Here is a 17,518-nt window from a genome sequence, read left to right as displayed (position 1 = left end):
ATCTTTAATGAAGCTCAGTCAGTCCTTGTCACCCACTCTGTCACCCACCCGTCACTCATCCACTTGATTATTATGCACCGGGTTTGATAACAAGTAAAGCAAACAAACACAGGGATGACATGGAGAAAAAACCGTTAAAGCTGATGTAAGAATAAATTCATAAGTCATATTTTTACTGGGTCAGTTGTCAGTTCTCACCTAAAGTGTAGAAGGACACAGTGCAACGGGGGGGGGGGGGGTCATGTTTTCTCATTAAAATACTTTGACCTTAACAAGCACAATTAGATCAACCATTTGCACGATCAGTACAGATCTTTAAGGCTATGCTACATTTTAATATTTGTGTCGTAGATTTAATAGTAAAATATGCCCAGAATTCTGTATGTTCAAATCTGTATTATTAATTTCATAAATGAAATCTGTATTTGGCATTTATAACATCCACTGCGCTAGCTATAAATTTCTAAATCAAATATTTAACCATCAGAGGACTTGATTCAAAAAGATTTGGGGGATCTCTTAATGAAAGAGTAAAGCAGAATGTGAAATGAGGTACTTGTATGTATTTGTTAAGTTCCCTTGTAGGAAGTAGATACATTCTAAAATTCATGCTAACTTTACCACAACATTTTTCTAAAATAATCTATAGATCTGCGTCTTGTCACAAAACTGAAGAAAACTATATGTGGATCAATAGTAAAAAAATTAAAAGCAATGATAATGAAAGGTAAGAAAGGACATTTCCCTATATGCAATGTTACTGTGAGGAAGTTTTAATTTTTCTTTTTGCCACAAGTAAAAGAAAGATTAAAAAGGAAAGGCATTGACAGTTATGTGTCTCTTTGCCTCCATAAAATTCCTGTGAAGGAGTTAAAGATCTTGTTCAAGGTTATAGAATGAGACAGCAGGAGGTGGGCAGACACTATAGACTGTAAACTCTGAAAATATGAAGATGTGGCTCCCATAACGGGAAAGCTCAATAGCATTTGGAATAAAGGCAGAGGGTGGAGGTCTCCTGGGCAATTAGAAATGTCATCTTCTTTCTGCTAAGTGTTCTGTTTTTATATTTATTCTGTGATAGATGTATCTATTCCTCAAAAACGCATCAACTCACAACCACTACAATGGGCAAGCAAAACTATTAGTTTTTCTTTCTTTTGTTTTTTTTTTTTTGGTGCATTGTGTAGATATTAAAACAAAAACTGTTATGAATGGTTGCAATAGGTTCTTTATGTATTTCAAATCAGGTTAGAAAAGGGGGAGAAAGAGAGGAGAGAGTATATATATTTTCTTCCTGGTTCATTTAAGTTAAAGCATGTTCCAATGAGCACAGCATTTAAAAATATCCTGCAAATTATAATTTTAGAAAAAGTACGCTGCTGTGTAATCATAGAAGGCATTTACAGAAATAGATAATGGTCTGGTGAGTAACAAACAGTGGCAGCCCAAAAAGTGCACTGTGGGGGGAAATGAAGCCCTACTTTCTAATCACAGAGGTTCAGAGCTTAGAGAAGTTATTTAACAAAGACCCACTTGTAAGCCTGTTCCCACGAGACGAGGCTACATGAATCAGGATACAGGAGTAATGACTGTGGATGACAGAAAATTGCTGCAGTCCATGGAGGCAGCTATGCAGAAGAGAATGTTTAGGCGGCTGCAGAGATTTGGAATTTGAGGTGCAATTAAGTCAGACCTCTGCCATTTGACCTCCGCTGCTTGCCTGAGCCAGCGGCTACAAGATTACCAATGTAATTGCAATGAGCTAATTGTGTGCATTTTTGTTTCTTGAATGCCTGTCTTTTAAGCCTGAATGTCAACTCCATAAAGGAATGTGTCCAGTTTCCTGGCATGGGACCTGGCCCACGGTGGCACTTAATTAGTCTCCCCCTAACCCAGAGTACAGTCTAGGGTCTCTGTGAGTCAGAATTCAGTTGAGATCTTGAGTTTTCTACTTGTATATTATTGTATAACCTTGGGTAAGTCATTTATATTCTAGGCACCCCACTTCTTTACCTGTGAGTTAGAGCAGTTAAAGAATTTACTCTGTATGGTGGCTGTGAGTTTTAAGAAGATAGTAGGTATTTTTTAAAAAAAATATTAATTACACTTTTATTCACTTTGTATCCTGGCTGTAAGCCCCCTCTCTCATATTTTTAAAAGCCCCTCGTAGAGGTAGAACATGTAGGTAATTCTCTACAGTGGCAGACCTCATCAGCTTTTATTTGTGAAGTAGAAGGTAAGATACCCTTGTGATTTTATTTTAGTTTTTGGAGACAGGGTCTCACTGTGTAGCCCTGGCTGTCCTGGAACACACAATGTAGACCAACTTTGAGTTTGGTCTCCAACTCAAAGAGATCCACCTGCCTCTGCCTCCCCAGTGCTGGGATTAAAGGTGTGTGGATTCTGATTATCTCGAGCAGCTGCCTGCACAATGGATTTCTGTATCCTGCCATCAGACACTAATTTCTGATTTAGTAGAGCTGCGTTAAGACCCAGAAATCTACATTTTAAATATGCTCAGAAATGGAAAACAGAAGAGAAAAAAGATGGTCTTTGGGTGAATGGGAGAAAAATTATTTTTATTTATAATTAAGTCTCTAGCCTAAAGAATCAGTAAAATTTAAGCTACTCCATGTTTCCCAGAATAGTTCCTCCTGCCTTGTTTCTGCTCCCATCTAAACAACCTGTACAGTCAGCAAGCAAGTAGGCGAGGGAAGGGTCCTTTGGCATGGAGAACTCAGGGGAATTATAAACAGCAAATCTCATAAATAGTTATAAAGACAAGAAAGACACTAGGGCTTTGGGGCTGTTCTCTGCTTTATTTTGTTTTAGGCAGGGTCAAGTAGCCCAGGCTGGCTTTGAACTCCCTATGTAGCCAAGGATGGCTTTCAACTTCTAGTCATCTTGTTTTTCTATCTAACAAGTGCTGGTATTACTGGCTTATGCCACCAAACCCAGTTTTATGCAGTACTGCAGACCAGAACCCTTGGCTTCATGAATGCTAGGCAAATACTTTACCAACTGAGCCACACCCCAGCCATTACTTATTTTCTAAAATCTGTCCTTTCCATGGTTGCTTTGGTGCCGAGGCGAGAGCATCTACTTCTTATGATTCAGTTCTCTCTGGTTTTTAGACCGTATCATTAAGATGCAAAGCTAGGAGAATAAAACAATTTACTGGTGGTTGGGGACACAGCTCAGTCAATAAAGGGCCTGCTGTGCAGACATGAGGACCTGAGTCTGGATCCTCAGCTCCTACATAAAAGCCAGGTGTGGTGGTACATGCCTGTAGTCCTAGGACAAGGAAGGTGAAGACAGCCAAATACCTGGGATTTGCTGCTGGTCAGCTCAGCTAGACTGGCTGACTTGGTGAGGGTGGGCTCTGGTTTCAGTGAGAGACCCTGTCACAAAAAGTAAGGTGGAGGCTGGCAAAGATGACACTGGTACACCATTGGGGATGGATGGATGTGGCCATCGTTCAACACATTAGGCCTCCCTCCCCTCCACACACAGGGTCTCCTTTCTCTTATATCAGAATGATACACTTGCAGCCATGGCAGTGAGCTCATTCACTACTTGGTCCTGGCCTGAGATCCTGTGATGTTAACTACAGCCTTCGATTTTTTTTTCCTTCTCAGAACTCTGTTCCCGTTCTTGGGCCTGAAATGTGTTTGCTAAGCAGTCGGGTTTCTTGAGGGTATGCGAGCTCTTAGAGATCACCTTAAAGAGAAACCGGGTATAGTGAGAATGAGCCCAAAGAGGCAAAGCAGTTAAAAAGAAAGAAAAGCAAGGAGGGCGGAAATGTTCAAAAAGGGCTTGGGAGTCAAGATGCCTGAGGATGGCCTCCCTCTTACCAGCAGGTTCTCTGGCTTGATGTCGCGGTGGACAATGTTCAGGCTGTGCAGGTACTTGATGGCACTGGCCAGGTTGTAAAGCATCCCGCTGGCATCTCGCTCTGTGTATTTGCTAGTGGAAGTGATGGCGTCGAAAAGGTCTCCGCCCTAGAACAGAGCAGCTGGTTGGGTGGGATATTGACAGATGGACCAAGAGACTGCCCGCGGAGGGGACTGACAAACCAGAAAGGATACAGTGAACGGACCAAGATTTGGGGCCTCCTAAGGGCTTTCTCTGCTACCGCCTTTCAAAACACCAAACGCTCCTTGATGATTTTCTTTCCTCGGTATGAAAGGTACTGACATTTTCTCCCAAGCTTAAGAAAAGAGCAAAGTGATGAGACTCTGACAGCAGACACGTGCTCTCTCCACAGCCCCTTTTGCAGGGGAGAGGCGGTGGGGCTGGGTCTCCAGCTGAGAAGCCTCATGTGAGGGACTCAGGCGACATGTGCTACCTGCCACACACCAACTGCTGAAGTGCAAATTCATAGTCCTAAAACTCCCCCAGGTAATTCTGCAAACTCCATCCTTAACAGAATGTTCCTGTGCCTTGCCTTTGAAATTATTAAGACACGTGTGAAATGCACTTTCTCTCTCCCCTCTCTCTCTCTCTTTGACTTGCTACATTTAGCTCCCTTGAAGTGGGTGTTGAGATCTCTTTTTCAATAATGTGTTTCTCTGTAAGGAATGGAAAATGGGACCTACAACCTGTTCGAAAGACAAGAAAGAAAGGGAGAGAGGGAGGGGAAGATAGTGGAGAATCTCAAAGAGAGTTTTCTGGGCCTATTATTCCTCTGGACATTTGTCCTGGGTTCTTTATAATTTATCACTAGTTGGTCAAACAGTGATTTGGGGCTCATCATTATGTGGTATGTGTTTAAAGTTCTTTCAGGGTTTGAGTATGTGTTGCTAAAAACATTTGCATTATGCTTGAGTATCAACCAAGAAACAGCTGAGTCCAGAGCCCAAAACCATTCCTATACCACTTCATAGTGATCAACTTAATTTCCTTTTTCAAAACAGCAAAAACAAAACATAGCCCTGCAGGTTGTCAGGTTTCAGGTTTCCCAAAGCATGCTGGCATCTCTGTCCCCCATGCAATTTCTTCCCTGGAAGCTTCTCTCACTGTCAGGGAAGCCACAGTTCTTCCACAAACAAGCCTAAACCAATGTTTTTTTTTTCTCTTTAATTCCTATTTTTTCTCAAAGATGGGGCTGCCACACAGGTATGAAGTTTGTTTCTGAGCCACAGAAGGAGGAGAAGGAGGAGGAGGAGAAATATTCTCTGTGGTTTACTTGAAGCCCCTACCCTCAGTTACACAGCATCAGGACATGTAAAAGCAAAGACCCAGGTGCTATCCTTGTCACATAGGCTCAGGCTTTGAGGCAGTTCTTTGTGGCACATACACAACATTCTCTCCCCTATCTGAGACATCTTAGATATACAGAGAGAATTCACCAAGGCTGTTCAGTGTAACGAAGGCTTGACTGTAGTTATCCGATCAGCGTGCAGTTGGCAATCAAACTGAGATCTGGCACCACATACATCACAAAATGCCTCTATTTCTCATCCCCAAATTTAACTTATTCCCACAAAATCAGCATACAGGGAGCTGGCCAATAAAAACAGGGGGATTAATCATATTTTTAATAGTGCTCCCAGCAGAACAACAGGAATGAGTTGATTTAAAGAGCCATGCCATGGTGAGATTCTATTCTGTGAACTAGAGACAATATAATTTACTAGGTGATTAAAATAGTGATTTTGTAATATATATATATATATATATATATATATATAATGAACAAATAAAAGTGCCTCTCTTTGGTAGAATACTAGTTTAACATTTTTACCTCAGTAACGTTGACATGTTTTGGTCATCCCCAGCCTCAAATATGCAACAGAAGTAGTTTTTCTTTAAAAGAAAGAAAGAAAGAAAGAAAGAAAGAAAGAAAGGAAGGAAGGAAGGAAGGAAGGAAGGAAGAAAGAAAGAAAGAAAGAAAGAAAGAAAGAAAGAAAGAAAGAAAAGGAAACCCCCACCTTTACTAATTCCATTACAAGATACAGCTCAGTCGGCACATCCATCTCCTCGATCAGGAGAACAATGTTTGGATGCTTCACTCTCCTTAAGATCGACACCTCATTCTGGATCATGTGCTCCTGTCCAAGGGAAAATCATTTGAATAGACACAAAATGTACAAGGAACTAACCCAAGACAGTATAGTCACCTGAATATAGGGGAGACGCTTTTTGGCAAAATGTAGCAGCATTCCGAAGACTCTAAGATAATTAAACTCAACCCATCGTGACAACTAAAATTTTCCATAAAATGATGGAATGAATCTTAGATGATGAAAATAAAAAAAAAAATAAAGCAAGCAAAGATGAGGGGAAAAAAAATAAAAATCAAATCATCCCCGCTACGCTTACTCCAGGAATATTTATCCATTTATATGGCCTCTTAAGTTTGTGACATTCTGTTCCATCAGAATGCATCTCTCGGGCGGTGCTGGGTTAACAAACTGCTTTCTGTTTGTCTGCCCTTGGAGCACCAGCTTCACAGAGTAAACTTGGTACTCACTTTGCCTCTACATTTACTTTTCTTGATGATTTTCAGGGCATACTCCCGAGCAGTTGACCTGCAAAAAGAAAGTTTTTAAAATAAAACTTAATTCCGGAACAATTGACTCCTTTGGTTGGGAGTTAATTTCTTGCTTGTAGGTCTCAGTGTTTCTAGGCTGAAAGGCTCCTTTCTTTCGGAACAAAAAAGTATGTAGATGTTCACGGGCTTACTCCATCTAGGGACAATGGATGTGTTAGTATACACAGGTCTCAAGTTACGTAGCCATGTTTGCACAGAAAACACAGCCGTTTTGGCTGTTTAATCCATGCTAAGTTACTGTCCCTTCTCTTGGAAGTCACAAGCAGGGTTTCAAAGCATATGCCTGTAATTGACCTCTTTGGCACTCTTTTAATTATTCCCCTCACTCCTGCCACACATTTCTTTTTTTTCTTTATTATTATTATTATTATTATTATTATTTACACTTTATTCACTTTGTATCCCCCCATAAGCTCCTCCCTCCTCCCCTCCCTGTCCCACCCTCCCTACCTCTTCTTCATGCATGCCCCTCCCCAAGTCCACTGATAGGGGAGGTCCTCCTCTCCTTCCTTCTGATCTTAGTCTATCAGAGCACATCTGGAGTGACTGCATTGTCATCTTCTGTGGCCTGGTAGGACTGCTCTCCCCTCAGGGGGAGGTGATCAAAGAGCAGACCTATCAGATTGTGTCAGAGGCAGTCCCTCTTCCCATTACTATGTAACCCACTTAGACATTAAACTGCCATGGATTACATCTGCGCAGGAGTTCTAGGTTATCTCCATGCCTGGTACTTGGTTGGAGTATGGGTCTCTGGGAAGACCCCTGCTGCCACACATTTCTAAATAGCTCAGGCTGGCCTCAAACTGGCAATCCTCCTGCATCAGCTGCCCAAATGTTGGCAATGTAAGTGTGATCCTTGGGATTCTCTCTGCACTAGAGTGGCTATGACAGTTGTCTGAAAAGCTCTTAAGGTCACCCTCAAGACACCTGAGAAAAAGAACACACTCTGTAGATGTCAGTTCAGTGTTAGAGTCTCAGAATGAGTTGGTGGAGAACCCAAGAGTGATGAGCTCAAAGAGGATAGAGAAGGAGGAAAGCATTCTTTTGCAGTTTCCTGGGTCCCTCTAGGCCTTTTGTGGCTCTCACTCACAGAATGAAATGGAAAGGATGGTTAGAGTCAAGTCTCTTTTCCATAGCCCCATGGCAAGGCTAAAATTATGTTTCTCAGACTCTGAGCTTTCCATATAGCCTGGCCATATGGTGTCTCCTGATGGGTGTGGGAGAGAAAGCTCCCTCATGCTGTCTCCTGTTAATAAGTGTTAATGTGGACCAGTTTTTCCAAGATATTTTAGTACTAAACCTAAGAGCACAGCTATTGTCAGAGGGCACAGTGCATAGGAGGTTATACCAAACAACAGATTCTGAAGCAACAAGCTTCCGTTTCTGGTACCAATAGAGGCCAGCCTCTTTCTTACAGATAAAGTCACTTATCTGGATCCAAATGGTAATGGTTGGAATGAGTCTGATTAAGGGCAAATCTGGAAAAGGGAATTTTAAAGTATTCAATATGATGACTTTAATGGGATACCCACATATATGCTAAGAGCAAAGAAATGATTTTTTTATAGATAAATTAAGAGGCCACGTATTAAGAAATCTGTCTTATGGATATTTTAGAAATTATCCACATACACTATTTCAAAAAGAAGAAGAAGAAAAAAGCTTCCATTACTGTACTTTTAGGCCCCAGCACTGGAAATGCTCAATAAACCTTACATTGCTATGGTTAGATATGGGGAGTAAAAACACAAGGTAATGACTCGGATGCTTTTTTTTTTCTCTGCTAGAACTTCGGTTTTTGGATGGGGCGAGGTAAGCCTCTTTGCCTCAGGGTGCCATATGCTTTACTGCTCCCTACAATGTGCCAAGATGGGGGAAGGAACAAGTCAGGCCTCAGTAAAGAGTAGGATTTGGGTGAGAGATGTCCACACAGAAACCACAGACCATCCACAAGGCTCTGTGGTTGAGACAGAGAGAACACACCTCAGGCAGAGGTAAGGCAGGCTAGTTGGCATTTGGCAGTGAGGAGGCACCACCAAACATGAGTGAATCAGCATCCCTCTCACAATACAGACGGTTCCTTAGAAGCTTTAGTTGAATAAGATCACAAGGCCCTTTCAAAAGACACTTCAAGAGACTTCTGAAGACTTTGCAAGTTTGAAGATAGTTCATCAAAGGCAAACTAAAAGCTGGAGGGCTCCTAGATAAAGGAGCTCTCCAATCAGAACACCCAAACAGTTTCCATTCTGGATTTGAATGTTTCTTTTGATGGAAGAGTATCTAGGCTTGGACCTGTGGATTCCATACTTACAGCTATATCACTCAGGGCTAGATAGCAAGGATGGAGCTGAGCAAGGCTCAAAGACCAAAGGTGTCTCTACTTCACCTCACCCCACCCCACCCCACCCAACCCATCTCACTTTCCATAAAACAATGGAAACACAGCCATGTTGGTGAGAAGAGTGAGTTTCTCAGCTGTGGGATTCTCTTGAAAGAGTGATGCCAATGTCCTCTATACCGGTGGCTGGTGTGAAATCTGAAAAGATGGGATTTATCTCTGCAGGCCAGAAGACATCCCTGAGCTGGTGACAGGGTTGTCTTTAAGAAGGCCGGGATCTTACATTCTGTTCAAAGCCTACCGATGAGGGTAAGATGAAAGCAAGTATGGGCTGCGTGGCCTCAAGGCTCATTAACAAGTATATGTTACCTCTCTAGCTAAGACATTTTAAAACACAAGCAAATAGTCTACCAAAATTACTTGTATCTTACATCAGACAGCACACCCCACAGAGGGCCACTAAGTTTAATATTGCAACAATTCTTTCTTGACTTCTTAGAGACAGAACTGTAGGGACTTAATAATAACCCTTAATTGCCACAAGTATATGTTTATAGGAGCAGCTGATCTTTAGAAACAAGCTCCAGAGCAGGTGTTAGTACCAAATGTAAACCACTGGGGTAGCAATGCCAAGGCCTACCTTAACTGAAACAGCAAACTTGACTTAAGGCATGGAGAATAATTCTGGCTGTCTGGCTTGCTGATGCCAACATAGGCCATTTGCTTGTCTGTTCCTGGCAGTACATTCTTGACCTTTTGTGGGAAGCTCTAGGCCACAGTAAGGGCAGCAGCATGAGAGAATTCTGTCTTTCTCCTTGTTTAGGGCAAATCAGTTGGTAAGGTCAGCTTTCATTAAATGTACCCTAAGGTTGGAGCCCAAGTGCAAGTTTTCTGATTAAACTTGAGGTGGCTCTACAAGGTGGAGCCCATACCTGACAACTATCAGGGCCAAAAACATGGAACTAGACTATCTTGGGAAGCACTCTGCTAATGAGACAGTAATAAATTGACACCTAATAAGTTTTCACCATTCTTGTAGATTAGTGCATGTCTAACCTTCATCTGAGAAGTTCCAAAAGGTACCTGAGACCCACAACTGGTCAAGGTGTCGAGAGTGACTTTGAATGCTCAACCTTACATGGGATATTATATCATACCCTCCTCCCAAGGATCATTGTGGAAAGATTGTAAGAGCCAGAGGTGTTGAATGACTACCAGGAAACATAAATTCACAGTAGTGGAAGGTACTCACAAGATCTGCACAAGCTCAAGCAGGAAAAATCCCAGCATAGAGGGGGGTGGGTGTGATGAGGACAGGAAGTCCCACCTCTGGCTGAGGAGATATTGGAAACTGATAGCTGATGGGAGAGGGAGAGTCAGTTTTCTCTGAGGGTGTGGTTTCTGATAGCTCTAACATAGCCAGGGAATAGCCACATGCCTGAGAGTGAATAGATGCCATTAATGGGACTCCGTGGATTTAAAAACAAAATGAGGACACCACATTGAATGGGTGTGGGATGAGGGACAAGTCCGGGAGGACAAAAGGGAGCAGAATGAATATGGCCGAAAACAATATAAGACATTCTCAACAAATTTATAAAATTATTAAAAAAAAATCTCAATGGCCCAAACAGTGGTATGTTAGCATATAATATGCTAGAAGGCCTACAGAAAAGACCCATGTCTCCCTGTTACTGTTCTCACTGTTGAAAAATTGCCTGCGATGGCAGGTTGTTACAGAGGAGGAACATCTTTACCCTTGTTGATACACATTCATCCCCCAAAATGTAGCAGAACGCACCCACAAGCAGCATGTGCCATCCACAACATTCCTAGCTTGCGTTTATTTTCTTGGATCTCTGCAAAATATTAAAAGAATGTTTCATAATATCTCTGGGGAGAGAGGGCACTAGCCATATGTCCTTGCTCAGCAGGAGCTGCATGCTGCCACTTCCAGAGCAAATCTGGTATTTAGACTCTGAGGTTTCATGCAGTGAGCCCAAGATGTGAACTCATGCAAAATGAACACAAGCCCAGTGAGGAGGAAAGACAGAAAGAAAGAAAGAAGGAAAGGAAAAAAAAGAAGGAAAGAAAGAATTCTGAATGGAGAAGTAGGAACTGTCTACTGTGAGAAGGCTAGGGGCCTGGGACTGAGATACGTCCTGGTCCAGGACCAGCTAGAGCAAATGGTAAATGATCACCGGGTCAACTTAGCAGATGACAAGTGCTGGCAAATAATTAGAAAACCCACAAAGAAAGGCCATGCCAGTCTGCCAAAATAAGAGACTTTCTACTTAGTGGAAAGATAATGTGTGTTTGTGTGTGTATAAAATTACAACCACATACACACATCTACGTATATATGTAATCACACACACATATTTATATATATATATATATATATATATATATATATATATATATATATATACATGGACACACATATCACCTTAGCAATGCCTTTCCTGATTTAATTTCTGCCTTACTATACATTGGAAAGGTGACTTTGGCATAGGGACGTTCCTTATTAGACTCTTGTGGGGAATCCTTTCTTAGAAGCAGTGGAGTAGACAGACTGAAACGTGTGTTTGGGAGCAAAACTCTGATCTAAGTGTTCAGTAGATGAGTGGACTTGGACATTTGATTTCTTCAGTCTATCTTTTTATGAAACGGGGACAGCCATACTGATCCAATTGGATCATTAGAATTCAATGGATATGATGATACAAGGGCCGTGAATAGATAGATACTCTAGTAAACAGTGGTTAGTCCTGTTTCAGCAGAGTCCGAGCCCAAGGTGACAATGGGATGTTTTCTGTGTCTGGCAGTCAGGCAATTGAAAGGCCACGTTAGGGTCTGCAGACTAAGGGAGAGGAGAAAGGTAAACTGACAGGATCAGCAGGGGAGAGGTTCATGCCACCGATTTCTCATGACTCTTCCTCACTCGGAATAAGTGCACAGTAGGTTGCTATGCTGCTGGAAACCTCCTAGCCCAGCAGGTGAAATCTGAGAGCCTCTGTGTAAGGGTTGCTTAGTGGGGTCCTGCTGTCTCGAATGAGAAGGTGTACTGGGGTGCAGGGCACCCTCAGTGGAGGCTGCCTCTATTAAGAATTCTGGGGATGCTTGATACCCTAGGCAGCCTTCTAGTTCAAAGCAGCTCAGACCCATCGCTCTTGACGATGCCCAGGCCTGGCTCTTCTATCCGGCTTCCTCATCTGTCTCCTGGCCTGAGGTGTCCTCTCTAAGGAGTAGTTATGGCACAGGACGGAGGTACTTATACAGGCTCTGCAAATTTGAGCAATGCCCAGCTAAGGGAGCAGGTAGACCTAGATGCTTCTTTCAGGGCAGCCTCTAGAGACCCAGAGGGATCCCCTCAAAGGATGAGCTAAATGCCTCCAGCACAGCTCTGAGAAGATGCCAGCAATTGCCCAAGAAAGAACTCCGAGTCTGGCTTGGAGCTGAGGTTTGAGGTCACTTCTGAATGGGCTGGCGCTGTTATTTGTTGTCGTTTCTTTACCCGGTAGCCACCAGCTACTGTCCTCAAGCAGTCCTTAAGATCCCGTGGATAAAGCAGGCATGGGAGCATGCCTGTAATCCTGACACTCAGAAGGCAGAGGTAGGAGCGTGGTGGGTTTGAGGAAAGCTTGAAATGATCTTGACTCTAAACCCGCAGGGTCTCTGGTTTACCCATCTGAAGACATTTTCACAGATCAAATACCATCACTGTAGAGTCAGCACACATGTGTTTTAAAACCTTTCAGGCTTATTGTGATATACATTTTATGATGATACATATTAGAGATCAAACTCTATAAAAGAACATAACCGAAGATATGTGCAGGAGGAGGTCTTCAAAATGACTTCATAAGAAAATAATATAAAAACTTTACCTGACATAACTGGGAAATTTTCCTTAAACATAGTAAGTAAAAATCAAAGTCTTTATATTGTAGACTTTATCGCAGGAACTGTTAAATATTTAAAGTCTCTTTAGGTGGATTTTATTTATTATTTTTTTTTCTCTTTTGTCTCTGGCATTGAGACACTAACTTAATCCATATGTGCCTCAGTCTGAAAATAGAGACTGGGCCATGGGAACCATGAAGGACAATTGTTTCCTTTAACTTCCCACACAAACAGTCCCCTGCTCACCTTTCTATACATTCCTTGACCACAGCGAAGTTTCCATCTCCTATTGTTCTCCCAACTTTGTATCTTTCTGTTATTGTGGCAGGAATCTGGAAGCCTTCCTCAGACTCTTCTGAAAGAATTATGAGTGTGTTTTTATTGATGGAGAAGGGGCCACAGATGTTGTATTTAAGATACATTTCTAAACCATCATCTCACAGACTGGAACTGAAGTACGGCAGGCAGCCCTCCACCCCCAAGGCTTGTAGAGACTTGACATTTTTTTTTTTTTTTTTTAGCGAGGCAAACGATAAATTAAAAGAAAACGTATTGGGTCCACCTGGACTCATATCACTGCAACTTATGTTTTTGCTTCAGCAGGATTCAGAGGAGGAAATGCTGCATTTGAACAACATGCTAATTTGATCAATAGCCCTCACCAAATACCCATTGTGCTCAAAGAAATGACGTTCTGTGTACAGGCCAGAAGAAAAGGCATTTGTGGAGAGGCCCTGGGCAGTTTGACATTGTACAAGCATGGAAAGGCCCTTCTGTTGAGACACTGAACTTGACTCTGTCCTGAAACGGAAACCTCCGCAACATTCCTCATGTACTGGGTTGCTCACCACCCCTCCCTAATATCAGTGAGCAGATTTTAGACAAATGTTCTCACCAAAGCAACCTGCATGGCAGATGTCGAGTTTAAACCCCGATATCTAGTACGTCTGCGGGCAGATCTGTTTTTGTAATAGCATAACATATTATTCCTCTGAAAATGTATTTTGAAATATTTTACAAATGCCTAATAATGCTTTAAATATCCAAGGCTATAAAATTAAATAGGCCCTGCTTGGGTCACATAAATATGACGCATCACTTTTAACATGTCAAGGGAATAAAAAGCCTTTTAAAGCTGGGCTGTAAAACACACACACTTTAAAGCTATAAATGCCAGCTCTCCCCCAGGCAACCTACAGAATGGGATAAAAACCTAGTGAGCTTCCTACCTGTGTTCTTCCCCTAGCACGTCTTCATGAACTGAGTTTTCCCCCTCAAAATAAATCTGAGTGTGAAAGGGGTTTCTGGTATGTTTTGTAGTTCATGTTTCAGATGTGACACGGGGGGAGAATGAATGGAAATTTATCTGCGGTCCTTTGGGTTGGCTTCATCTTGCTCAGAATGTGCTATCTGGGTTGGCTTTTCTAGAAAGTATAGTCACAGTGCAGGACAACTGCCTCTACTATGCCCACATACAGCTTCACAGCCTCCACATTTTAGATGGCATTTCCCTTCTGGATCACGGGGAGCTTCCTTGGCTGTGCCCAGAATAAAGTGAGGGCTGTGGGCCAATGCCCACTCCCTTAGCCCATCCAGGAAAGAGTCCTAATTTCACTTGTGTTTGAAAGACTCACTGTGGGGATTTTCATCTTCTCCAAGAAGAGGGCGTGGGTTATCTGAAATTACAAATCACCTCCCAAATGACAAGGTCTCTTGTACATTATAATAAAGTAGTTGTCTGTGGCCTTTGGGATATTTGGGATCCTACAGATGGGGAATAGAGGGAGGTCATCTGTCCTCTCTTCCAGTGGAAACATTCGCTGGGACACCTATCCAAGGCACAGCATCTGGGATTTTTTTCTACTCTAGACTCAGCCTAGGGTTAGTCAAGGATCATTAAATTTCACTGAGTGAATGCGGTACAGCGGAGTAAAGGAGATGCTTAGATGGCTGAACTACAAACTTGGACAAATGCAGAAATGTCTGACACTACCATGGTAGGAAGCAAACAACTCACATAGGAGTCACATGTCTTTCTTAATGTAAGAGAGTCCTTCAGAGAGTGTATCTTTGGGACAATATCAAGTCATATAATTTGAAGCAAGAGGAACTTATTCCAACAGTGACTTAATCCTTATACACTCTTACTTTTCCAATGGTTTCCCCCAGCAGATTTGAGCCCAATTACAACCCCAGGGGTGGAAATAATGACAGTTAATAATCTTCATTTCTATAACAAAAAGGGAACTAAGATATGGAGAACTGAGGAGGCTCCTTGGAAACCAAACAGTGAGTTAGCCAACAGTCAATCCAGGTCATTTCCTTATGTCATGAAGAAATTCTAATGCAGATTACTTTAAGGGGCAAGCAGTATTTCTTTGCAGTTGCCAGCAATGGCTTCTTTCTGTAAAGCTATAGTCTGATGGATTGAACTCCCTTAAGTTGGAGCCCACCTCTGGGTGCTCACATTCAAGACAAGGTTATCTTTTCACTTAAGGAAAGGGAGTAGGGCCTGGGAGCACAAAGGCAGACAATGGCTGGTTTTCTTAGGCACTGCATACCCACAGGGGATGTGAAAGGACTCAATTAGGCCAAACCCTCCTTCCCAGTGGAGTGCTAATACCCATGGGAGTCACCCACTCTTGTGTCCAGTGATACTCCCCAGCCCCACCGCATGCAGAGAAGCTGCTGGGGTTTGACTACTCATTGTGTATCAGAAGTTATAGTTTTCAAAGTAAATTTAGCTAACCCCTCCTCCATTCCCTCTGCAAGCTGTGCCTTCTCCCAAGCTCATCACCTTCCCCTGGGCCATCGTTCTCATCCATTGAGCTGCAGACTTTTGTGGAGGAGAGTGAGGTAGAGGAGCCTCCATGCTGAGAGATCTGTAAGGGAACAGAAACAGAATAAAAAACCTGGATCAGAACAATGGAGCCTCCACACACCACACCCAGCCCGGAATCTCAGGCGCTAGTGTTGCCCCTCCCAGGGAGGAACTGGTATTCAAACTCGGAATAGGAGGTCTTAAGAATATCCTAAGAGGGCCATGAATCCCGCCCTCCCTATTAGCCAGTAAGAAGTTGTGTTGACTAGGAGAGGCTAATCATTGTAAACCTGAGCACCCATGACTTATTTTCCCAAAATTAGCATCCTTGAGCTCCAGTTTGCCAGATTTTAGGCATCTCACTTCCATGTCTAGTCTGCACTGAGAGTCTCAAATGTGATGCCATTCTGGCCTTATCTACTTTATTTAAAATTTTTACAACAAGAAAAAATGTCTCTTAAGTTAGCTATGAATATTCTAAAAAAAAAAATAAAAAAAAATAAAACCAAAAGCAAACAGCTTAGCTTTAGCAAAATTTTAAGAGAAAAGTAGAAGAGTGGATTTTCTACTCTCACTTTGAGAAAAAGATACGCAGAAAACACAAGGCCCGCTTGGCCTGTTACATAATATGTCTGAGGGAAAGGCAAGAATTAAAACCTAGGTCAAGAGAGCCTCCTGCAGTCCAGATGGATTTTGACTAAAGATCCATGAGAGCAAACAGGGTATGACTGCATTAGAGAGAAAATATTCAATATTCAATACTGGAACTGGCTGGGAACAGTATTTAACAATGGATGCTTCCGTCTCTGCCCCTACTTCTTGAGAAAACATTTTGTACACAGTTATGCTATTTCTAAATAGTGATCACAGCTCATCCTAAAAGATCGTCCTTCTGTTCCCCTGGGTTTATCCACTTGGTTGGCCTGATAGGAGCAGGAGGCGGTGAGGGGGCGGCATTGGCTCATGGTGCTGGCTGTCTGTGGAGCAGAGAGAAGGGAGAGCGGCTGTAGTTGCATTGATCACGAAGTGGTGACGAGAAGCAAACTTGACCTACATTTCTTCTGCTTCCCCGTCTCCCATTCAACCTCCACCCCATTCCATCCAGCTATAACTGAGCACAAAGAGGGCAGAGAAGTTGTATGCGGCTCATACCCAACAGCCTCCTGTACAGAAAACCCAAATACCTTCTTCTTCATAAAACAGAGTTATATGGTTGGGGGTAAACCATGAAACACTCCAGGGCCATCTGAAGTAAGCACCATAGAACATTTCCTGAGTGACAAAGGGACAAAGATAGATATATCCCATTGATGAGCCCATTAATGTTGACAGTTGACAAGGTTAGAATGACAATTAAACTAATAATGATACCTCTACTTCCTTAGAATATGTTCTAGATGTTTTGGTATTACTGTTGTACACCCTCCGAATGTTACATAGTTTGCACAATGGGCCACGTACTTCCCTGAATCACAAAAAAAAAAAAAAAACTTCCTCCAATAAGCTTGGTGACTTGCACTGTTTTCCCATTTTCTTTTCCATTTATTTATTATTTATTATTATGAAAGTGCAAAATCACAACCTACCATGTTGAAGGCATTGTAAACATATCAGCTTCAAAGCCACATTCTACTGACTCTCAAGAATTCCTGTTTGTGAAAGTTTTATGCTTACATATCTGCACGGAAGGCTGAGACAAGACAGATGTATGATATTGCTGACTGGAGAAAATAAACATTAATTTGACCACACTGGTGGGGAAGGTGTGTGCTTTCCTTAACAGCCAGATTCTTTGCATCATTCAAAATGCAATGGTGATCTAGGCAGAAACTCACTAAATAAAATGACAAGCTAGAGAGCACTTCTCTTCAGGGCTTTCTAGCCCTTGGGTTTGTTT

At 42.3% G+C, this 17,518-nt stretch overlaps 1 protein-coding gene across 8 annotated transcripts in view; it reads right to left on the bottom strand.

Moving 5' to 3' along the window:
• Dclk1 (doublecortin like kinase 1) overlaps window positions 1–17,518 on the bottom strand; it is a 280,821-nt gene that overhangs the window by 39,464 nt on the left and 223,839 nt on the right. For 4 of the 8 annotated variants that reach the window (XM_060378336.1, XM_060378335.1, XM_021637553.2 and 1 more), the window contains 5 exons: window positions 15,550–15,682; window positions 13,047–13,155; window positions 6,476–6,533; window positions 5,934–6,053; window positions 3,855–4,001 (listed from right to left, as the gene is read on the bottom strand). In XM_060378336.1, coding sequence (XP_060234319.1) covers window positions 3,855–4,001; window positions 5,934–6,053; window positions 6,476–6,533; window positions 13,047–13,155; window positions 15,550–15,682 — 567 coding nt within the window. The remainder of the gene's footprint in view (window positions 1–3,854; window positions 4,002–5,933; window positions 6,054–6,475; window positions 6,534–13,046; window positions 13,156–15,549; window positions 15,683–17,518) is intronic. The other 4 variants (XM_021637555.2, XM_021637554.2, XM_021637558.2 and 1 more) reach the window with 1 other exon arrangement.

The sequence above is a fragment of the Meriones unguiculatus genome, chromosome 2 (genome assembly GCF_030254825.1).
Source record: "Meriones unguiculatus strain TT.TT164.6M chromosome 2, Bangor_MerUng_6.1, whole genome shotgun sequence".
Lineage (NCBI taxonomy): Eukaryota > Metazoa > Chordata > Mammalia > Rodentia > Muridae > Meriones > Meriones unguiculatus.
The sequence above is the reverse complement of the archived record's forward strand: the minus strand, read 5'-3'. Positions and strand labels throughout refer to the sequence as shown.